General features: G+C 40.0%; 1 protein-coding gene across 2 annotated transcripts; it reads right to left on the reverse strand.

Annotated features, from left to right (window-relative positions):
* Window positions 1–986: 986 nt before the first annotated feature.
* On the reverse strand, window positions 987–23,031 carry LOC119914215 (endoplasmic reticulum mannosyl-oligosaccharide 1,2-alpha-mannosidase-like). 2 transcript variants are annotated; one of them, XM_038733340.1, is made up of 15 exons: window positions 22,742–23,031; window positions 21,222–21,359; window positions 16,366–16,474; window positions 14,692–14,885; window positions 14,243–14,382; window positions 13,671–13,789; window positions 12,466–12,654; window positions 10,578–10,726; window positions 10,130–10,318; window positions 9,463–9,653; window positions 9,047–9,167; window positions 8,477–8,671; window positions 6,666–6,797; window positions 6,372–6,459; window positions 987–1,448 (listed from the first exon to the last, which is right to left on the reverse strand). In XM_038733340.1, the coding sequence occupies exons 2-15, from the start codon at window positions 21,321–21,323 to the stop codon at window positions 1,393–1,395; spliced, it is 1,974 nt and encodes a 657-aa protein (XP_038589268.1). In that variant the 5' UTR covers window positions 21,324–21,359; window positions 22,742–23,031; the 3' UTR covers window positions 987–1,392. The 2 variants fall into 2 exon arrangements, with proteins under 2 accessions (XP_038589268.1, XP_038589267.1); XM_038733339.1 differs by lacking the exon at window positions 987–1,448 and having other exon boundaries at window positions 1,498–6,459.
* Window positions 23,032–24,467: the final 1,436 nt, after the last annotated feature.

Consider the following 24,467-nt stretch of genomic DNA (forward strand, 5'->3'; position numbering starts at 1 on the left):
TCTTAAACACTATTAACTCATTAAATGTGTGTATGAGGACATGTTGCTGAACAAGCAAGCAACCTGCAAATCCTTTGCTAATTTGAATGAAACAGCAATGACAGATGTCAATACTGTCTTGTCCTTTGGAAACAGTTTTGCACATGAGTCATGCTAGTCTGCAGGAGTTCTTAGGTAGAAACACAACAAAGATTTTAAAAAGAAAAAAATGTATGAGGGGACTTCATGCATATGCTGCTGGTGCAATACAATGCACTGTATTGCACCAGCAGCATATGCGAGTCTTCTCTTTTTAATGTTCATCATCATGCTTTTGTACCTGCTGCAAAGACTCTACGTGTGCACTCAATTTGAAGATGAGAAACATGTCCTGGTAGAGCACTGCTTTATGTATTAATGAGCAAGTGTAAGCCACTTTCATTATTTCATGTTTCTATTCTAGTGTAGACAGTGATGGATGGTTTCTGCTGCCCCCTGGTGTTGGAGTACTGACAATATCTAGTATTTAGACTTCAGTCAAAGGCAGCTGGGGTTGATGTTTTAGCATGTGATTGCTGAACATATCATTCCAAAACCATGGGCATTAATCTGCTGCTACAACCACCTCCTCTCTCCTGGGAAGGCTTTCCACAAAGCTTCAGAAACTGGCTGCAGACAGCATTATTGAGGTCCAACACTGATTTTGGGTGATACGGTCTGGCTCACTGTTGGCATTCCAGTTCATCCCAAAGGTGTTGGGTGGGGTTGAGGTTAGGGCTCTGCTGACCAGTCAAGTTCCTCCCCACCAAACTGGGAAAACCATTTCTTTAAGGGCCTGGCTTTGTGCAGTAGGAGCATTGTCATGATGAAAATGAAAGGGCCTTCCCCAGAAAGTTTAAACACATTTGGAAGAAAGCTTTTGTCTAAAATATTGCTGTATAAATTTAGATTTCTTTTAATTGGAGATAAGGGGCTCCAAACCATTACAAACAGACCCCGACCAAGAGTACACAAAAGTTGCACACCATAGTTTATGTGATGCTGATGACATTCATGTGACAGCCACGGTTTGCTTTCTGAAGCCTCAATATGCTTCAAGAACTGCTTGTACAACCGTCTAAGAGTGTCTGAAACCCTTTCCATCAGGGTGGCATACAACAATTTTTGTAACTTTCAAAAACAGAAACAGGCCAGCTGTGCACTGGCGTGAACGTACAGGCAGGGTTTGTTCCTTAACCATTTTTAACAAAAATACTTTGCCTTTGTATAAAAGAGTGCAGAACCATTAATGCCTTCAAGAAGAGACTGTCAGAAAGCACGCACTGTTACCAGCATTCGTACAATTCACTGTGTGGAGACTACAAAGACATACATAAAGATCTGGAAGGTCGAGGGGGTGCAGCCAGGAGGAGGTTACGACGTGGCTTTGTTTGAAGCATACTGAAGCTTTGAATCTTCTTCAGGCTCTTCTAAAGAAAAAAAACAACAACAATCTATTCAGAATAAGATAAAGTCCAAAACAGTCATTGGAAAGCTTTATTTAAAAATTTGTTTGCAGAAAGAAAGTTTGAATTTGGTGAACACTGCAATAAGCCACAACTTGAGTTACCAAGTGCTCAATCAGTCATCTGTACAGTGAATGTGGATTTGATAAATGGCAGATAAGACACTTTTGCATACAAAACACCATGAAAATGTACAGACAAAAACGAGAAACTGCTAAATCTGTGTCAGCTCTCAAAACTGAACTCATTAGTTTTTATATAAAAGCTGCAACTGAATAATTACCAAAATTAACATAAATACCCTGGATGTCAGCATGTCTTCAAAATATGCAGAAGGGTTATTGACTCGAGACTCGCTGTGTCAAGATGTTTTTTCTAGCATGGCTCAATTAATCAATTGTACCAGCAAAAACAATATTGATCCATGTCTTTGGTCCCTGACCCAGGGTCAAAGTCAATGAAGCAGGAACCCCCGCAGGCACTATTTTACATGTCTGCCATATCCATGTAAAATAGTAGAGTTGTCATTTTGCTATGGCTTGGATTCAGTAATAATCACATTAATAATAATTGCCATAATCATCACAAGTGGAAGATTCGGCCAATCAGCTAATACAAGAGTTGAATAGGACAAAATGCTTTGTACAGTAACACATACTGTATTTTTAAAGCCTACACCCTCCATGTGTTTAAAAAAGATTTCGCAATCCAACCTCAAGAATCAATTTGACTACTTTTACATTTATTTATATATCAAAAAAGGGATTATACTGCTCAATTTCCTTTAAAAAAAACACTTTAATGTCAAAGAATCAGCCGTGAAATAATTAGAAAAAGAAATGACAAAGCAGAGTGAATTTAAACATCTTCTGTGGGAGCTGACCGTGGAGCTAAATTAGTTATTTCTGGTCTTATCATTCTGGCTACAGTCAGTCTCTGAACACAAAACACTGATCAGGAATAACTGACATGAAGGCTGTTTTCTGCCACAGATAACAGAGGTAATTATATGGAGAGAGCACAGTATCTGACCAATGTAAAGACCCAGACATTCACTGCATTTTTATTTCTACAGCACTGTTATTAAATGTAGTGGAATCTTTTCTGGTGATTTTTGTGTTGACATCACAGATTCCATATCCTCTGTGGATACAGAACATAGTTCTAGTACAAAAACAAAGCTGCTTTTTTTTTTATCATATAAATTCTGCCTCCACATACTGTCCTGCTGCAGTAAATATTGACTAGATCACAAAGTTGGTATTAATTCGCCACTGAACATAGTCCCTAATAAATCTTCTATTTCCTCCTGTTTGAGTAACATTTGTTAAAAACTATATATTAATGAGCATTATTGAAGATCCTCAGGTGGAGATGGGGAAGTTGAACACATAGGTCTGTCAACTAAAAATATAGAATAACACCTGCCCTAACCTTTAAAGTGTGAAACATTTCTGGCTGATATAGTTGTGTATAAATTGAGAATATTACACTTGCCAAATCAAACTCACTTTGGTAAAGAGGTATGGCTGATTTCCACAGTGTGATTCAATTTGGTTTTCTCATCTAATGCGTTTTTATCTGGTGATGGGATGGCTTTAGCTTTTACTGGAATTTCTAATTAAGCATCTGCAGCCACTTTCAGAGATGGACTTCAGTCTGTAAATATGGTGGCAATTTTACAAGGCAGCAATGTATTTAAAAAGTACCCAGAGTTGTTTTTCTGTGAAAGTCACACAAACCACCCACACTAGATGTTAGGACCTTTGGTTTGAATGTGGTCATACAAACACTCAGGCTAATAGATAAACTTTTAAATGCATTTGTGGCTCCACCGTCCTAAGATAGCACTGTAATAAATCTTATTTAATCATTGTATGCACCAGGAAAGATTAATAAATTAGCTTAATAAACCATTAAACATTGTGAATGAACCAATTTCAAGTTGTAATACAGATGTCCTCACAAAAAAGCTTTTTCAATTTCATTTTTCCCCCTTGTGGTAAGAAAAATCACTCAATTATCAGACATCAGTCTACATAAACTGTCATTAATGCCAGATGCTTACAGGATTGAACTCCAGCAAAACAAATTACCCACAGCATGTGAGCGAATATAGAAATTAAACAGGAGTCAGACCTTATGTCTTGTCACATTTATCCACGCTAACAACATGGCTCTATGGGCAGCAACGTCGGCCTGTGGGTCAGTAGGTTGACCACTTTTGTCCTGATTGAAATTTCTCAAAAACTATTTGATGGGTAGCCACAATATTCTATAGAGACATGCATGGTCTCCAGAAGATATATCGTAATGACTTTGGTGATCCCCTGACCTTTCATCTAGCGCCACCATGAGGTTCCCATTTGGACGGATTGCCATGAAAAATACAAAAACAACCACTGTAAAAAGTAGTGTCAAAACAAAAAGTTACCTTCTTAAAGCAGAAACTTTTTTTGACAAGATGGCATATAGAATGTTAAAACCAGAAAGGGCTCAGTAATCAGCAGACACAGGTTGGATTCAGTAGACAAGTTAGAAACAACTCACACAAAATATTTACACCCATATTCTTTTGTCATCCACCCAACCAAAGCAAAAATACATAAAGACATAAGTCTAACTTTCACTCATAGCACTTCACAAATTCACACCACTGATACAGCAGCAATAAAAATAACAGAAACCACTGTAGCATAATATACATTTCAATAGGCACAGCAGAGCATTGGCAAATGTAGTGCACATTCAAAGATGTGGGTCAGTATATGGCTGTCTGGTAGAAGTTCATTAACAAAATGAAACTGTTAAAACATGAAATTGACAGTCTGTTTTAAACCACTGACGGCAGAAAAACCGATCCAAAATGATCCAGAATCGAAAGTGATTGTAGAATAACAATGTGGATCCTGCCATCTTCAAAGCAGCACCTACAGTACCCCGGATAGGTCCTTCAGATTGATTTGTCAACGTTAAGAGTATGGAAAACAAGAGCTCCCACACTGCTCTACATCACATTTGACGGGGAGTCAGGGATTGCTTAGCAGCAATGAATCAAACTCCTTCAAGTATGAAGAAAACAATTCAACAAACTTCATTTCTTAAGCAAGTCGCCTGTGAAAAGAGGATGAATGAACAGCTGCGAGTATATTGTCCCTGACGCAGGAAATGGTAATGTACTGAGTTAGTTATTTTGATCAAACTTCAAAGCAACTGCAAATTTTAAGACTGCATGGCAGCCTTGATTTATTCCCCTTCATATAATGGAATGTGCAGTGTGAATACAATATCAAATTTAATCCAAACCAGAATGAGCCGAAAAAAAAAAAAATCTAAAAACACAGATGTATACATTCATCAATACAACAAAATGTCATTATGTGTCCAGCTCAAACTGAAAATCATTAAGGACTTATTCATTCATTAGACCTTTATAAATGTTTTACTTTCAAACCTTTTCGCCATATAAGCATGACTTAAACCCAAGACTATTCTGTCACAGTCACACTACGGGAATCCCAGTAACAACAATCACATTTCCCTTAAAAGACAAACAAACAAAAAAAAAACAGGTGTGAACGTGCAGTAAGCATCATCTTTAACTTTTTAAACTTTCAGTATTTAAAGAATCAGTGCTACATGTGCTACAGTGATGTCCAATAAGTAATGCTTTAAGTTAATGTAAGTGCAATGCATTCTGGGGCTTCACAGTTCCTTAACCATCTTTGTGACAGTGTTTTAGTGGTGGTCTCAAAAGAAGACAACCTTCATCGGGTAAAATCTATTTTTGCCAGAAAATCGCAGTCTGAAAAAGTTGCAATAGGAATCTATTGAGCCACCTGGAAGATTGACTCAACAGATAGCAGGGAAAAAAAAGGGGTTTGGGACGGAGTAAAGACAGGCATCCACACACCAAACAGGCTTAGATGTATTATACATCACAAATAAAAGTTTTTTTGTAACTGCAGTTGTATACTTGGTGGATTATGGCTAGTTTGCTAGTCATAAAGTCTTTATTTCATTATATACACGCACGTTAGGTTTTAGGAATAGTCGGCATTTGTTTTTTTAGCAAGGCACTAGCTTCAGAACTGAAACTGGTCCCTGAACACTGCACTGCAGTTGCCCACTGCTCCTTAACACAGACATCCCAAAACGGATTTAAAAAAAAAAACAACTTCTTTTGTGCCATTTTTATACTAGAACAAGTGCGCTGCGTGTTGCCAAAGTAAAGACTTTTAGAAATAATACTCCACCACAAGAGCAATCTGTTTAAATATAATTTAGCTGAACATGCACCACAGATTTCCTTTGTTGGCTACTGCACCTTCAAACATCTGACTGAATTTGTGAACTCCTCACCTCACATGGCAAAGAGAAACTCAGGAATGGCATGATTGTTGTTACCACATACATACAAGAATTATTCCACTCACCAATTAATAAAGCCCTCACACTTGGATCTTTTTTCTTGTCTCCGGTCAGAATAGATATTTAAAAAGTTTTTTACATTAGAGACCAGCTCCAACACAAACCTTTTCCTTAGGAAAAATAAAGAAAAGGGAGAAAAATAACAACAAAATAAAGTCCTCCACAAAGACACGTATAAAAAAGGTACAGGTGGACGGCACAGATCTGCTTTACTGCTCAACACAGCAGTCCGACGTGGACGGTTGCTTAAGAGACGCGCCTAATGAGCGGCAATAACAGTCTTACACACGACTCTGTGGGCCTGATCTCTTCAGATATCTCCTGTGTGCTGACATCATTTGGGTGGAGAGGGCCATATGGGGAGAGGATGAGCCTCTGTGTTGAAGACATACTTGTCTAAACTAAGCAGCTCCATGTCATCAGAGAAGAGCAGATACAAGTACTTCAGCGTCTCACCCAGAAAGAAACTCTCCATCTTGTCCCGGGGCCTGGGGTTAACGGGGTCACGGACATTGTTGATGGATGTGTAGCCGCCACCAGACACCTGCAGAAGTGGGGGTGTTTGATCAGGAGGTTTATGGCTACAAAACTCTAGAAAGTACTCTGCTAATTGCAGTTAACACCAATAAGCCTGTTAGCTTATCAGAGGTAATGTGGCTTGATTACGTACAGTAATTGCCTTGATAATAAAAAGGTATGGTAAATAGGTCTATCCTAAACTCATGCTGGTTTGTGGTCAGTTGTCCGTACCTTAGTGTAGTTATTGAAGCTCTGCAGTATGTCCCATCCCCAGTCTCTGTACTTGGTGTCCTTTGTGTATCTGTACATGTAGAACAGGCTTTCCACAGTTTCTGGTCTCAGCAGGTTGTGTCTGTCTGCAGGCTGGATGATAAAGGAGAACTTGTCAGTAAACATTAAAGTAATACAAAGGATTATATTAGGATCATTTTTCTTATTCAACTAGGAATTCCCACAAAAAATTAAAATGTCTCCCCGCAAACATCTTATTGAGACAGCAGCATCAGTGAGCGCGTGATGCTTCCTTCATAGCACTTTGAGGGAAACGTAAAAAAACAAAAGGAAGAAATAAAATTGTTCAGAATCAAGAAAAACAGATGTTTTGAAAACTAGATGTGACTCTCCTCATCCTTCTAGAATTCAGTTTATGGGGGCACTATGGTCTACTAGGTTTGTCTACTAGTTTTAAGTAAATAACAGAATAAATAAAAAATATAATAAATGAATTAATGATTTTACATAAAGCCTGGCTATACAAATAATCCCTCAGCTGCTGAATAAAACAGTCAGCAGTAACGACCAGTGAGTCAGGCCTGAGGCTCTGGAACAACCTTTACCTTTTTATGAGCTTTAGAGGATGATTTTTGATCATAATTTGATCATTTTACTGGAGTATTCTTTTAATGCACAGTATCCAATTTTGTTTTACCTTGGCCTTTTTCTTATGTGAATAAGAGTCTACTGTTTATTGAACCCTGAAGGTACATTCATCTGTGTATTGAAATCTAAACACCCAAGGATGTGCAACCTTGGGTAAAACCATAGTTTTGGTGGTGGTGTTTACAGTGTTCCCCATTACCAACAGTGGTTAGTTCTGAATTACTCATGAGAAATAAATGGATAAAGCCTTTATAATCTGATGTCCGTTCCCTTAGTTTTTAATTCAAGAATTAGAATGAGCTCCTAAATGCTTGAAGGCAGCAGTGGAGACAAGTACAAAAACACCGGATGCTTTGATAAACCTAAAGCAGTTAATGAAAAATAAAATTAGTGCCGAGGACGGTTATGTTCACAACTCCTGTGACTAGCTAATTAAAATTTTATTCAGGAGGCTCACTCAATTATTATTACACAGGCTCACTAAACAATCAGTAGTGGCTCTCACTCTTTTTGGTTACTTTAGCTTATTTTTTAATTACAGAAAGTGCACTCAATAGATAGATGTATCAGGTGCCTCCAAATACTCTTCCATTGACTTTCCAAAAACATTTCAATAAAAAAAAAAAGGTTCCAGCATTACTGCTCCCTTATATGTTTTGTCCAATTACTTAACACTTTTAAAAAGTCAGCTGCTATTCAGAGCAATGTTCTTGGTTTTAGTTTAAATTGACTTTGAAATTAACCTTTACAGCAACAGTCATATTATATAGACTAAACTGTATGTGTGTGCCATGTTGAACTCCTAGTGATCAGTGTGAGAGCGATAACACCACATTTAACACACCTGCTACCTTCTAACACAAACGAGTCACATGACACAAAAATGGAATGGGAAAATGGCTAATTGGGCCCAATTTGGACTTTTTGTATTTAGGGGTGTACTCACTTTTGTTGCCAGAGGTTTAGACATTAATGGCTGTGTGTTATTTTGAGGGGACAGCAACTTTACACTGTTCTACAAGCTGTACATTCACTACTTCACATTGTAGCAAAGTGTCATTTTTCAGTGTTGTCACATGATAAGATATAATCAAATATTTGAGGATTAAAAAAAAGGATAAAAAGATGATGCATGACTGCCACCTATCTGCTATTAGCTTCACCTTGACAACAACGTCACGCCCGTCACTGGCCTGTAGGCTGAAGTGCACAATCTCTGGGCTCAGCCCAGTTTCCATCTGTTTGTACATCTGGTGGCATGTCTCCATGAGCTGCACGGCCAGATCCATGTGGTCCTCTGGGAGGCCGTTGTGGGCCCCCAGCGCCAAAGTTCCTGGCAGAAAGCACACAAGGTGGTCCTGTAGAGTCACAAGAGAGACGGGTACAATCAGGAAGGACGAGACTAAGAAATGTTGGGAGATAATGACGAAAGCTGGAATTGATTGGGCTGGCTGATAGAGAGAAAGACTGACTGGACATGAGTCTGTACAGCGAAAAGTCTGTAAAGCACAAAGGCAGATTGATTGAACAAGGCGGTCACTGTCTGTGGATGTGAGTTCATTGACTTTTGGCACTGTGTGAGATACCCTATGACAATCAGTGGCACTTGTGCTGTGTTTGGTACTTCCAAAACACAGAAGGCCACGAAATATACATATAATATACAACATCACACACCATTTGAGGTTCTATGGATATTATTTCATGTTCTGAATTCTGGTGAGTATTTCTACCATTTTAGGGTTGAAGCGGTTATGGGATAACTCTCCAACAAAGGTCAATCTGCTGGGCCCCGTCTGTCTCACAAGGTGTTTTTTCACTCCCTCCAGGGCCTGAAGGTAGTCCTCCAACAGGCTGGACAAAACAAACAGGAAATGTTACAGATGTAAGTATTATAGAGTACATATTAGTTTGAATTGTTTGTGTACATGTCATGTCATGTTATCCTCAACATGTGTGTTTTTTTCAACCTCAGTAAAGTTCCAATATGTCTCTGCATTAATTGTTAGGATCCTTCATCTTAAGTGAGTCTGACTTTGTGAACATACAGTAAGTTTGCTTTTCTATGGCTCCGTTGTTGCAGCTTTTAATCCAGTGTTTTCTCTCACAATCACAGAAAATTGACACAGAAATGAGAAGCTGGAATTACTCGTCTTCCGTCTTTCCCCCCTGGATCCACTGTTTGAGCAGGTATTCATAGTAGCTGTCTGCCCTGGCACCAAGTGTGAAGACTCCTTTGTGGGTGAACTGGCCGCTGTTGGTGTTGATGAACATGGGCACTAGACCGTCTTGTTTGCCCGGCAGCTTGTGGACCAGCCTCATTACCTCATTCACAGCCTCCTGGAAAGGTTAAAAAAAATAAAAATATGACCATTAATGTCTAGACATGAGATAATGAACCCACTAGATTTCAAAAATTATGTTTTAAGCAATATATCATTGGGAAATATATTAAAAATTTCACACTGATGAAACTGGGTTCATCAAAAGCTATGTCTCACAGGGCTTGCTCGGTTTATGACAGACATTTTTCAAGCTCATGTCAGTGTTCATCTTCAGATGCAAGCTCTGGTTTGTGGAATCGCTCATAAATGACATGATGGATTTAAAGAAAATCCTAGCTCATGCTTGTCACTTCAATTATACAAGTGTTTGCGAGCTGCACCTAATGTGTTTACTGAAATCCTCTATTTGAACCCAGAAAAATTTCAGTCCATCTCAGAGAACTGGAAGTAATACCAAATTAAAATCATTACACAGACACAATAGCGCTCATTATTAAGTAATGGAGGCCCCGCCCCGCCTTGTATCCTGACCTGATACTGTGGGTCCTGGGTGAGGCGGCTCAGCTCTCTGAATTCCAGCTGAATGCTCGTGACCTCAGCCAGCGTGCTGTCTGACGTCCATCGAGGGGGGTGGGCTGTTCCCTTCCCAATGTTGACGTCTGAGAACGGGATCTTTGAGGGAGTTTTGAAGGCTGGCATCAACCTGGACCCGAGATCTTTCTTTAAGTGGAGAGAAGAAATATAGGGGAAAATTACTTTTTCTGTCTTGTAAGAGTTAAGTATCATTCAATTTATAATGAAATGCACCTGCAATGCTAACACATCAACAAATCTGAAGTCACTACAACTTACAACTAAAGTGAGATGGAGGAGGCACCGTGAACCCTTGAAAAACTCACAGCCCTAGACTGCTGTTCTAAAACAACTAGACAACAGAAGAAAACAGGGCAGTAAGAACGCCTGTTCTGACTTGACTCACAGCTTTCTCTAGGAAGAGTTGGTCTGCTGTTAGATGGTAGGTACTCAGCAGGCCCCCAAGCACACGGATGGTTGTCTCAAAAAGATTCACATCCACATTCTTGCTGAAGGAGAGCTCTTTCTCTACCCAGTCCTTTGCTTCGGCAAACTCTATGTGGTGTGAGGCAGAGTACATGAGTGGGAGGGGGAACAGAAAAAAATTAAAGAATTACATTTTATTATTCTAATTTAATAAGGTGGACCAAATATGATTTGAACCCCATATGAACCATTTGATGTGAGAGTTTTGCCTCATGTGACATGATCAAGTGGTCTCATAACAAACTCCTGAGACAGCCCCCGACCGAGGCTTTGTCAAAATTTTAAAAAGAAAGCTTCATTGATTTAGCATTGCACTCCTATAACACTGAAGGACTTACCATGTAAATAAAATACATAAAAATAAGAAAACAATGCTGCAGCACCAGAGATAGAGTGTGTGTGTGTGTGTGTAAACCAGGGATGAAAATTACCACCCACCACATGCAGGTGGTTTGGTGGTCAAATGTTGAAAGGCTACCCGCCACATCGGCTGTATTGGCGGGTAATTATATTCAGCAAATAATTTCTATTTGACAATAATTAGCAGCAGAACGGGGCTCTTGTTGGTTGTGTGTGTGTCGCACTTAAATTGGTCCCCGATGTACCAAGGTATCTAAAATCGTGTAACACACGGATTAGAGGCGTTCATTGGTTGTTGTTTATGTTCTTTTCATGTTGTGTTTGATTGCCGTAGATTTGCAAGAGGTGGGCGTAAGGGGACAGGCGACAGGAGTCGGGAGTGAAAGAGGGGAGAGTGAGAGTGTAGCCACTTTCATACGGAGATCAGCGCGGAACGAATATACGCATTTTATGTCGCAATCAACAAACAAAAGTTTGCAACTTTATGTGTGAAAGGGCTTTTATCCCGCAATCATGTGTGCTTTCACATAGCAGTCTGGCTTTACCCGGAACCAGCGGTGTGCTGCGGCATGTCAGCCGTGGCTTTTCACAAACAGATCATCTCGTGTCTGTCACCAACTTTCCCTGCTCAGAGGCGGACCATATCTGCTCCATAACTTTCATGAAGTGCAGCAAGCCAGCAGATTGGCGCAATACCCCAGTGAAATAATAAGGCAGCGTGAAAGCTACTGTTAGGAGCTAATTACAAAATTAGTTGTTCTAGGAGTGTTTTTAGCTTTTAGCTGGATAGTTGGAGGTCCAGTCAGTGTCTGACACACTGTCAGATCTTCTATTGGTCCTGCTGTCCCAGAGATGAAGGAGAATGATTCATAGACTATAAAAACATTGATCCCACAAAAGCTGTGATGCTGTGGCACAAGGACTCTTTCAGAACCAGGCAGCCAGAAGAGGGTGATTGTAGAAAGTGAGCAGTCTGACGAGGAGGTTTAAGTTCAATGATAAAGCAGTTGAATGATTAATAACCATATTGTAAGTTTATAAAACAATTACTGTTTTAAGTACATTTAATATCAATAAGATAATTTTACTTCAAATTTCACTCTGGCTTCTTCTTTAAGTTTGTATTTTACTCCCCAACACCTGCAGACAGAAAGCGCTGTGTAAAATAAGCAGATTTCCCTTTTAAAGTCTGTTTAGACCAAATGCAAAAATTTTAGAGATGGCACAATGATGTACTTTATGTACTATGATGAAAAAAATGGAAAGATGTGAGTGGAAGCAAACAATTGCAAATTTGCTCCGGGCAGCACAAATTATGGCATCTGGCAAGTTAAAACAACTTCAACAAAAACCTTGTAGTTTCTATATTGGTATCATATTTAGCAACAGTACTGACACATTTTAAATGACACCCAGCCCAAAGAGAGAAAATAAGTGAAATACAATACCTTCTTTTAGGCCCATAATCCACATGGTGTCCAAAGAATCAATAAGCGTCAAGCCCAGTCCGAACCACTCGCCAAAAGACTTGGAGATAGGCTTGAGCTCATCATGACCCCAGGCGTAGTCCTTATAGCCTTTCCACGCATGTCTGAAGGCATCACGTACTGCCTCCAGCCTGTCCACATTTACAGAAACTACAAACAAAGAAATGAATAAGAAATAAATAGATAATCTTTAAAGTTGGTATTTCCTCTAGGAATGTCTCAAGAGCGCACTCAGTGACTAATTTTCTGATTATTTTCAGTAGAAGGAATATTCTGCAACATGTGATACTGCTGCTTTGAGCATGGCAGGTTTTTATCCTGCAAGTTAGAAATGTTCAAACTTTAAGTTAAAAAAGGCACCAGGCTTTAAACAGCATATACTAACAGAGCTGGACAGTGCTATATTGAAAATAAATCTGTTTGAGGGGAGAAGTTTCTCAGTGGACGCAAAAAGTAAGAAGAAGTAAGTCTGAACTTTTCTCTATTCCTGAAAGAACAGAGAAATATGGGAGGAGGAGGGTCTCACTGATACAGGGTTGGAAAACAACACAGATTGACAGAATCTTATGGTTTCTGTGTTTCACATCATTGTAAAGTGAAAATCTTTGGGTTTTGAACTGTTGGTCAGACAAAACAAGACGTGTGAATTTGGACCTTGAGCTCTAGGTACTTGTGATGGGACATTTTTTTTGTTTAGTTTCTGACATTTTAAAGACTAAAAACAACAGATTAATGGATAGCTGTTGTTTGCAGACCAATGTGTAGGATTTAGTGGCATCTAGCAGGGAGGGTGCAGATTGCAGCCGGCTGATAACCCTTTCCTTCACCCTCTCGTTCAAAGGGTGTAGGAGAAACTATGGTGGCTGCTAAACTCCCGAAAAAATGAGAAAGACCCTCTCAAGAGCCAGGGTTTGGTTTGTCCGTTCTGGGCTGCTGGCAGTGCAACATGGCAGACTCCGTGGAGGAAGACCCGCTCCCTCTGTAGATATAAAGTGCTCATTCTAAGGTAATGAAACCAGAATGATTCTTATTTTCAGGTGATTACACACTAATGAAAACGTTTCTGTCAATATCCCCATAAATCTTACACACTGGTCCTTTACTTTCTCAAGTCCACTCACTATATAAAGCTCTTGGTAAGAATTCCAGCTAAGTTCAGTACTGACCTTCCAGTTGGACAGGGTCAGCAGGGTTGGCTTTAGCCGGGGGAGGCGTAGCTTCTTTCCCATTGGCTGAGGGCGGAGGCTCTGTGGTCTGGTCGGCCTCGATCATTGCTCCTCTCCAGCTGCATGACAAAAACACAAACCTGTCTTACGCCTGAATTATTTATAACTGCTTCTCTGATAACTGTACAAGGGCTACAGGGCCTGGGTGCAGCTACAAAATGTTTGATTCTGGTCTCTGATTAATCTCATGTCAACAAGTAGTCTATCTTTCTCACCAGCTCCAAAGCCTTCTGTACAGTTGCTTATGTAAATGCTCCGTATTTGTATAGCGCCTTTCTAGTCTTTGACGCGTTTTTACACTACATCTGCATTCACCCACATTCATGCGCTGAGCCTAAGTGCTCAAACAGAAACATTCATATTCATACACTGGCCGATTCGGGGTTCAGTATCTTGCCCAAGGACACTTCAACATGCAGCCTGGAGGAGCCAGGGATTGAACCGCCGACCTTCTGATTAACGGGCAACCTGCTCTAACACTGGAGAGTTAAGTAGGGGGAAAAACAGATCACCTGACAATCTTCTTTTCTTTGTCCTCCTCCTCCTCTCCTCCATCTTGAACCACCTCTTGCTTTTCCCCACCATCTGTGTCTGACATGTTTCCCTCTTTCTGAAGGCTTGGTGGACCTCTTTTGCCTGGGAATGTCTTTTTCTGTGAATAAATAAACAGCTAGAGCTCAAAACAGAAGGGCCAACACGAACACTTCATGGAAAAGGACTAACAAGTGTCTAAATATGAAAATCCACATAGGGTTTTGGTATCAAGAGTAATCTTTTACAACCAAATTAGCAAAGTGAATCAACTAAAACTTTCTTAATGTGTTTTATTATGTCACTTTAGTTATGTGTGATGTACGTTTAATGTGTAAATGTAATTAACACAACATGTGGTATTCTGGTAAGAAACAGCAGATGGAAATTAGCAAATGATGTCCCTGAAATACATAAACAAAAAGCTAACCTTAATGGGAGGTTTTGCCAGAATAGCGACATTTGGTCCTCTGGGCTCCACCAAAGCATCTGGCCCCACAGCTGGCCCTGCCACAGGAACCTGAGCTTTACCTGCAGCTTGTTCCAATATAGACTTCACAGCTGGAGGAATGGTCTTTAGCTCTCTGTCATTCAGCTCCAACCAGTCCTCCCTGTCAGACAACCCTACACACACACACACACACACACACACACACACACAATAAACACGAAAACAAGGACTAAAGTCCACATTATGCCAGCTAATGATATCATATAGCTATCACTATATTATGGTTCTGAAGTCCTCTAAAAAAATATATTTCATAATTCATAATTCAAAATAGACTACAGGAAGTTGTCTTGCTAACTTTACTACTACACAGCACCTGACAGAGTCTGAACAGGCATATAGTATCTAATACTTTCCTAAAAGCTCAGTTTTCCCAGTATGCACTAAAATGCAAGGATATTTCAGTTTGCAGAGGGATTTTCAGAAAGCTCAGCTTTTTGCGTGTGACAAAATGCTAGCTTAGTGTGGACGGAAAAGCCCAAACAGAGAGAAATAGAAGCATTTTCAGATTTAGCCATCTTAGTGTGGATGTGGTCTGACTAACAAATACAGTAACCTACATGTACAAGATTTAAAGAAAGTAGGTGTGCACAAACATAAATGAGCACAAAAACAAATCAAAAGAAAGAAACTATCACAGCGTCTCTTGGTGTTTTAGTAATTCACTGCAATTATCAGCTGCAAACACAAAAAACAGGCGATCGAAGTCATCAGCTTCATCTAGTCATGCAGCAGTACTATAAGAATTCATGGTCTCTCTAGCTGTGTTTCTAGTGTAGGGCTGAACAATTAATTACATTTGCGATATTATCACGATGTGATAAAACGAGATTTCTAATCGCAAAGGCTGTGATTACACTCTGGTCACGACACCCAAGAGTTAAGCAGTCTGCAGACGAAGAATCAACTTAGCACGTTACGCTGTACCTTGACTTGTTGTTGTACAACAGCCTTAAGCTTGACAGAAGCTGACACTACAGAAACTTCAGTGTCTCATAGGGAATGAAAGTAGCACCTAGGCGTCACTTGGTTTTAATTTTGTTGGCCAACTTTTGAATTGAACCTCAAACTGAGTATTTGAATTTGCCTACTGGGATACAGAAAGATGGACTCCTAGGAGATCTGAACTGAGATAAGGAAGCATTAATTGGTGGTTGAACTGTGTATTGAGCGCTTACTGTATAACACACTGTGAACTTAGTTTTTCTTGTGGTCTGTAGGTAGGCCGACCTGATGATATTATATCATATTATTTAATGCCATGACTTGACTCAAATTATCTTTCTCATATTAATAAAATTTGGCACTTCTTCACCATTGCTCAAAATAATAATTCATGCATTACCTAATTTCATCATAACACAGGCCTGGCCTACAAGAAAGAAGAGTGCATGTTTAGTCTATCTAATATTGTGTTGGTCATACTATACACTGATTTACTGCTTGTCTGTTTTGATCAAGAAGCTTAAAAATGAATCACATATTCAATCGCAATATTGGTTAAAAAAAAACAAAATCGTAATTAGATTATTTTCCAAAATTGTTCACCCCTAGTCTAGTGTGTGAACTTAGCGTTGTGCAGGCATTGTTTACCTCTCCACTGCTCTGTGATGCTGGGATAGGAGAGCAATCCAAATATGAGCAGCAAAGCCAGCAGGAACAGGATGAGACTTCGCTGGAGCCTAGACAGCTGCTTCCATTTCTGTAGGCCGGTAAACAAACAAAACCCGACTACACTGAAACATGTGTTACAGCTGAATTCAAATCAGTTTTTTTTAAGCAGATTCTCACACAATCTCTCAAAATGATCAAACATATCTGTTTATGCTTAAAAATAACAGTGAATAAAAGACAAGCCTGATTGCCTTCCTTGTCTGACTTACCCTGTATAAACTCAACATCTCTCTCCACCTGATGCGTTAAGCCCAGTGACCGATCACAATTAAACAATCCAACCTCCCTCTGCAAACCCAGCCGTGCAGAGGGAGAGACAGAGATGGAGTCTCTCTCTCTCTCTCTCTCTCTCTCTCGAGAAGACCTAACAGGCAGAGTGGTACCACTCTGTTACCTGCACTAATTAACACCTGTGCAACACCATGAAACTATTGAGCCATCATCTTTGAGCTTTGGCAGAACACACAACAGACTTCATCTCAGGAGACATTTCATTTGACTCTGCCATAGTTCATTCAACATAACGGCATCAGCATATTCTGTACAGTTAAATGGTACATTTTCATAAATGTTATGTATATTTCTTGTCTTTAATACTGGGCTTTGAATTACCAGAAGGCCCATGATTCAATATTATACCTTTTGAAAATGTGCATTGTGCTCAGAATTGCAGCAAGATAGAAAAGAAAAAACATTTTTATCTAGTAATCTTTCACAATGTTCATCTCAATTTAATCTTTAAAATGTATTTAATGTATTTTCTAAGCATGGAGGTTCAATCTTGACCCTGGGAACAAATGCCTGTGATAATATATTCTAAACTCATGGTTCATTTACTTGCTTTCTTCCAAAGCTTTCAACAGCGTCTCATCGCCTTCTTCAACATACAGAATTTGTTCAAGTGTTCTCTCCATAGACTGTGGTTCTCTCACAACCAAAGTATGTAACATCAGTGATGTGAAGACAGGTGGTCATAGGTCACATGATGACATCAAAGCAAAGTAAAAGTCCCCTTCCCTGAATAAGGCTGTGAAACAACATATCAGTATCTTATCAGTCTTTCCCCTCCATTGCAAAGTGGATATGTCAACAGCAATGTTCTTTTTTTTTTTTTTTTTTAAAAAGAGGTGGTATTATGCTCATTTTCAGGTTCCAAATCTTATTTAGGGGTTGTACCAGAACAGGTACAACACCATTTTTGTCATACTGCACATTGCTGCAGCTCCTCTTTTCACCCTGTGTGTTGAACGCTTTGTTTTAGCTATGGATTGAATCGTGCCTCTACACAATCTTTTTTGGGAGTTGCAGTTCGGTTCGTGAGAAGCCGGTAAACACGGCTTCGGTTCAGCTGTATACGTTCCACTTACCAACTTAGCAACATAGACTGGAGCAAGAGTGGTAAGTTAATTAATTTGTCAAAAATGTATCATTCATCCATAAAGTTTTAACTGAGCTCTGTCTCTACATCACAGTAACAGCTTTATGTCCATTGACTGCCTGGAGGGTAGCTAATGTTTGGAAGGGAGAGGAGAGGCAGCAGGTGGATGTCTTGTCACTGTGTGCTGCAGCTCAGTCTATTGTTCCACCGGTGTTTTGAGGGCGTGCCTGACTAGCCGCTAGGCGAGCATTAAGATGTGCATTCTTCTGTGACGTCACAGGGAACAAAAGGAAAAGGCTGGACAACAAGCTGTTTTCAGGCTGTTCAGAGCAGTGTTTTCTTTGGGAGATGGGAACTCCCTTCGGGGTGGACTTCACTTTGCAAACCTATTACATGCGCACACACACACACAAAAAAAGAGATATAACTCAATAAAGGAGCAAAGAAAAAACCTAAAAAGCATAATATGCCCTCTTTAAAGTACTGCACATTGAAGAAGAGAAAATTATTCATATTCTCTATCTGTACTGGGCTGGAGGCAGGAAACTCACTCAGCAGGTTGGCTGCTGAAACACAGACACTCACATTACATACCAATGAGCAGGACTTGTTGTCCAGCCTTTTCTTGTCATGGAGATGTTAAAGAAAACAAATTTGAACAAAGGTAAAGCACCAAGTCCTTCTCGCTGTGTGAGGAGCAAACACTGAGCCAACAAGCCACTCAAAGGAACATGATTTGCAGACAATGGTTTCTTCAAGAACCATAGAGCGTAATCAGAGCTGACGACCCACAGGTACAGGGGAGTTGCTGAGCCAGATCGACGCCTCTGCTATGAAGCTGGCTTTACTGAAGAAATGTCTGTTGATTTACTGCTGAAATAAAATGTTACAGATCAGATAAGGGTGGTGGTTAGCCTTTTCAATTCAGATATCAGAATAAATTACCCTTAAGACAAGCCGACCGTGCAGATGTTCTTTTCTGAAAAAAAGAAGTGACCCAAATAAATAATAACACAATTTAGTTATTTTGCTTAGGATCAGTCTATCTGCAGATTTCCTGAAAGCCAAATTAAAATATCTTTTGATACTACTGTTTTGTGTTTCAGGATTAAAAACAGATTCTAAAATTTGGGGGTGAAAAACTAAAATTGGACGGGTATGTGTTGAAAGATGGCCCAACTGTGTTTAAAATAAAGAAAATGTGTTGGGAAGGCCACATTATATTAAACTGAAGGGAACACACACTGGCACTGTATGATGCACACCAAAACACCTGCACCTATTGTCTAAGCACACATACCTGTGGTGTCATGATGCGTATCGCTGCAGATTGTTGTGTATCATGATACACAACTGTCCTATTTCTCAGCATCACATTTCAAATGTTCAGAAAAGCAGCAGTTTTATTGCATTTGCTCCCAAGAACGACCCTGTCCTGCCTACTGTTCTCTGACGAATACTTCTGTCTGAATGGTGGGTACAGTGTGTACTCCGGGTGACATGGATCAAATTCAAGACGTTCAATGACTCGGCTTGTGTACGTTGCACTCGACAGTAACAGCTGAGATGCAGAGCAAAGAAAACTCTCATTGCTTGGTTAAAAAGCACTTCTAATCCTTGAACTTGAGGCAGTTTCATTATGAACGAGGTAGTAAGACCATTTGTACAAGGATAAAAGTCGAAACAAAGCAGCAAACCCCCCGTGAGCAAGGAATAACAAAGAAAAGTATGAGATGTGAAATAATCAGTGTAACACAATATACCTGTAAAACCTGAGTATCAAAGCCAACAAAGAAGATGAGTGGGGCTCAGAAGCCTTAAGGAGGAGTGAGAGGCGTAAGAAGTTTGAAAGTAAAGGAAACAAGATTAAAGAAAATGTGCGGGAACATGGAAGAGAGTTGGTGAGATGAGCAGAATTTGTTTTATCTCACTGTAGTGATGAGACACATAATGTGCTCAGGATGCTTTTATCTGAAGAGTTTAAAAGGTCAGGCTGCTCCACAACAAGGTAGGCTGAAGGAAGGAAGGCTGAAACCTAGGAATCGATCTGTCACAAAAAAAAACTTACCATTTCATAAAGACAGATCTGTGTCAGTTTTCAGAAACATAACCAAGCAGTTGGATTCTTAGAGCTAAAGACTCTTTGTAGAGCCCACAATCAGCTAGGGGCAGGCTATGTGACAATATATACAGTCAACACCATATACTCTCTTTAATATCTCCGGCTGTATTATATTACGTTTTTATGGCTAAAGCTGCCAATCAATGAGCAGGACTGCATTATAGAAATGTTTGATTTGCACGATAGCTACATCAATATGAGGTCCCTGCCTATTAATTTCTAAAAACAAAATTAAAACATAGATATCCGATTCATGTTTTCTTGTCAATAGGCAGCTTTTAAAATTTTCAGGGGAAAAAGCAACAACGTCCTAGTAAAGTGTTGCCATCCTGAGTCTCCAGAACAGCTTCTTTGCTCCATTCTTATTTCATTCATTCATTCTCCAAGTCTCTAAACTCTACTGCAGTGATGAACTATCTAGACCAGGGGTGACAAACTCATTTTCACCAACACATAAGCATTACGGTTACCCTCAAAAGGGCCAGTTGCAACTGTAAGACTGTATAAACGTACAGTTTATCAGATGTAAAAAATATAGCCTTAGTAAAAAAATGTCTGTTATTATAACATAAATAAATGAATTACTCCATCAATCAAAGACAAATATCAAACATAAGCTTTTACAGTAACTTCTCACTTTTTCACAGTCCAGAGGGGCAGAACCATGGGAAAACAAATAATTGTGAGCTGCTAATAACATGAGGGACAGATGTGGCATTTGATAAAACAAATAGCCCGGCTGCACACAGCCTTGCAGAGGGCATACATCCAACTGATGAGAAATAGTTGGAAAATGCAGATGTATAGGCTACTGTAGCATAAGCCTAGTTCACACTACACGATAACACAAAAGACACAGGTCTAGCCAACCGGGTTTTCTCCTTAAAGCACAAACATGTATTCACTTTCCCACCATTCATGAAATTGCTTTCCTTCTGCATCAATTTTTTCGTCTTAGACATTTAGGGATTGTTTGTATACATTTCTCTATTATTATTATTTCTCATTTCCACTTGTCGGAAAACTACCGTAGTGGGTGTGTAAACATCACGATCTAGTGGCGAGATTCCGTCACTTCTCGGGTCACAAAATCGACATGAATTGTGGGAGATGTAGTTTAAGGCAGCATAGACTTTTATTTTAGGACAATCATGAATCTTTAAAGCTTTCGCGAGCCACATAGAATAACTTGGCAGGTCGTATTCGGCCCGCGGGCCTTGTGTTTGACACACATCTAGAGTCATGATGTACATACTGCTCTACAGGACCACTCACTCTCCAGCAGGACTGTCTCCGGTGTTTGCCGTTGTTGTACGTGTGACTGTGTGCATCACTGAGTGTCAGAGAGATGAAGTCCATTTTGGAAGGCGGATACATCCTCTGATCGGGGCAGGCAGTTGTATGTCATAGAATCTGCATGCAGAAAAGTAAAAAAAATTAAAATACAGCCTAACCATGACTTTTTTCTTTAAATAAGAGTAATGTGAAACGTAAAATGTGAAGAGCAGGGACCATCCCAGCATTGTCTGAGAGGACATGGTTGAATAAAAGGCTCGACCAACAAATGAACTAATGACTATCTTTATTTGCTATTTGTGTCTGCTTTATAACATTGCAAATGTAAAACCTTTGCAGTTTTGGAAGCAGTGGTTAGTAGAACACTACAATATAGTTATCCTGACTAATATGAAGGTTTAAGGTTGTGAAGGTTTGTAGTCCATGCATGATGCTAAGGTGCATTTACCACCAAGACTCAGTGACCATTTTTTTCCTACGTGATAAAGAGGTGTCAGGGTACCTAGAGTAAAAACAGGCTATATTCAGCTGAAAAGTGGAAGTTTATAGGATGTCTTTGAAAACGAGATTACGGTTATTTCCCCAACATTTCACTGGCATAGATTTACGTGGGTATGTTTTTATAATGAACGGAACAGACCAATTTAATTAAACTTGTCACAAGATGAAGAAGATTTTTCATCCCAATGTGCTGGCTATCACTTTTTGTTCTTTAAAAGACAATACAACAGCTGCAGTGTTAATGAATTGTTAAAGTTTTCCAGAGAGGACTCTCCAAATTGTCACTGCTTGGTTTGAGGTCTTATTTGAGCTGTGAGAGCAACACTTGCCTAGCAACTAGCAGCAGCTGCCTTGATTAAGTACACCAACCTAAACTTTCTAAACTTAATTTAACATGTATTAACGTTAATTAAAACGCAGCAAGGCTGACTCAGCACCATGGACAGCTAACGAGGACACGAAGCTCTTAAGGTGCATCTGCACTTGCTCTGGAGTGACCTTTTAGGAAACCGGCGTAAAAACGTCGAGCAGTTAGTAAACACTCTTAACTTCTTGTATCGATTGATATCAGGAAACAGGGCTGAATTCAACTCAAATGATGTGATGTGAAAATGAAAATGATGCTCCGTGATATGGTCACGTAACGTAAATCTTTGTAAGAAAGCTATCACAGATTAACGTTACATAGCTTCAAAGCAAAGCTACGGTGAATATTATTGTGACAAGGCACAGGCTGCTCTATCCTATAACAATTATCGTCTTAGTATAACGTTAGTTGAAAGAATGCACTCAAGTAACCGAAGTTACTGTAACGCAAACAGCTGTCGTTTACTACATTAACGTTAGTCAATTAACTTACAGCAAGGAGCTAACGTTATTTAAGCTAAACAGGCTCGTTTATTACCTTACCCTGCCTTCCACACATCACTGGCATGCTGCTTGAACACACCGGCAAATCACTAAAATATTAGACACACATTCCGCTGCCTCCCCCTCACCTTTGTGCCTGGTTGGCTGTCTCACAGCGACGTTTTTCTCCTGAAGGCTAATGTTAATGTCAACAGCTGTTAGCTAGCTAGGAGACGCCAGCTTCCTTCGTCTCTTGTTTCTGACTAGAAAGTGGCCCTGCTCGGCTGTCAGGAGAGCCAACATGTAACACGGCAGCCTGTACGACGGTAACAGAAAACTAACCTCCTGCTATAGGAAATGTCAAACAAATTATACTGGGGAAAACATGGCTGAAGTTAGCGAATGAACAACCACAGCCAGATCCGGAAGAGCTGACGAGGGATGGTACGGCGTATCACCTGACGTGTGCACGTGCTCTGAAGTTTGAACATTAACCCTTAAAATCCCCTCAACACCTTGTTCCCAGCTAACATGTTCACATAACACAAAAAACTAAAAAGATATTGGCATAACTTTTTTGGTATTTTGCAGGTAACTTTAATTTTATTGGAGCTGTTTTTAATTCTTCTAAAAAAAACATCCTTTAAAGACCTGCATAATTTAAACCCCTGTAAATGTTCTTTTGGAATTGGAAAGTAATGTACACTGAACAAAATTATAAAAGGAACACTTTTTTGCCTCCATTCATCATGAGCTGAACTCAAAGGGCCTATTTCTTATTATATTGTATTAATATTGTTCACAAATTCATCAAAATCTGTGTTAGTGAGCACTTCTTTGCCGAGATAATCCATCCACCTCACAGGTGTGGCATATCAAGATGCTGATCAGACAGCATGGGTATAGCACAGGTGTGCCTTAGGCTGGCCACAATAAAAGGCAACTTGAAAATGTGCAGTTCCATCACACAGCACAATGCCACAGATGTCACAAGTTTTCAGGGAGCGTGCAGTTGGCACGCTGACTGCAGGAATGTCCACCAGAGCTGTTGCCCGTGAATTGAATGTTCATAAGCCGTCTCCAAAGGCGTTCCAGAGAATTTGGAAGTACATCCAACCGGCCTCACAACCGCAGACCACATAACACCAGCCCAGGATCTCCACATCCAGCATCTTCACCTCCAAGATCATCTGAGTCCAGCCACCCGGACAGCTGCTGCAACAACCGTTTTGCATAACCAAAGAATTTCTGCACAAACTGTCAGGAACCGTCTCAGGGAAGCTCATCTGCATGCTCGCCGTCCTCATTGGGGTCTCGACCTGACTGCAACTTCGCACAGCCATTGAAGAGGAGTGGACCAACATTCCAAAGGCCACAATCAACAACATGATCAATATGCGAAGGAGATGTGTTGCACTGCGTGAGGCAAAGGGTGGTCACACCAGATACTGACTGGTCCACCCCCCACCCCCCGCCCGCCCCCGCCCCGCCCCCGCCCATACAGTGAAACTGCACATTTTCGAGTGGCCTTTTATTGTGACCAGCCTAAGGCACACCTGTGCAATCCCCGTGCTGTCTGATCAGCATCATGACATCTGTGAGGTGGATGGATTATGTCGGCAAAAGGAGAAGTGCTCACTAACACAGATTTTGACAGATTTGTGAACAAAATTTGAGAGAAATAGGCCTTTTGTGTACATAGAGAAAGTCTTAGATCTTTGAGTTCAGCTCATGATGAATGGGGGCAAAAACAAAAGTGTTGCGTTTATAATTTTGTTATAGCCTAGCTGAACTGTATTCTTGCGCTTTAAACACATTTTAAAATGTATGTTCAACTCTACGTTACACTAGCAATTAACTGGAATTGAAAAGGAA

The sequence above is a fragment of the Micropterus salmoides genome, unplaced genomic scaffold, assembly GCF_014851395.1.
Source record: "Micropterus salmoides isolate LMB-PRFRI ecotype aquatic unplaced genomic scaffold, ASM1485139v1 Ms_hic_scaffold_20, whole genome shotgun sequence".
Classification (NCBI taxonomy): Eukaryota; Metazoa; Chordata; class Actinopteri; order Centrarchiformes; family Centrarchidae; genus Micropterus; species Micropterus salmoides.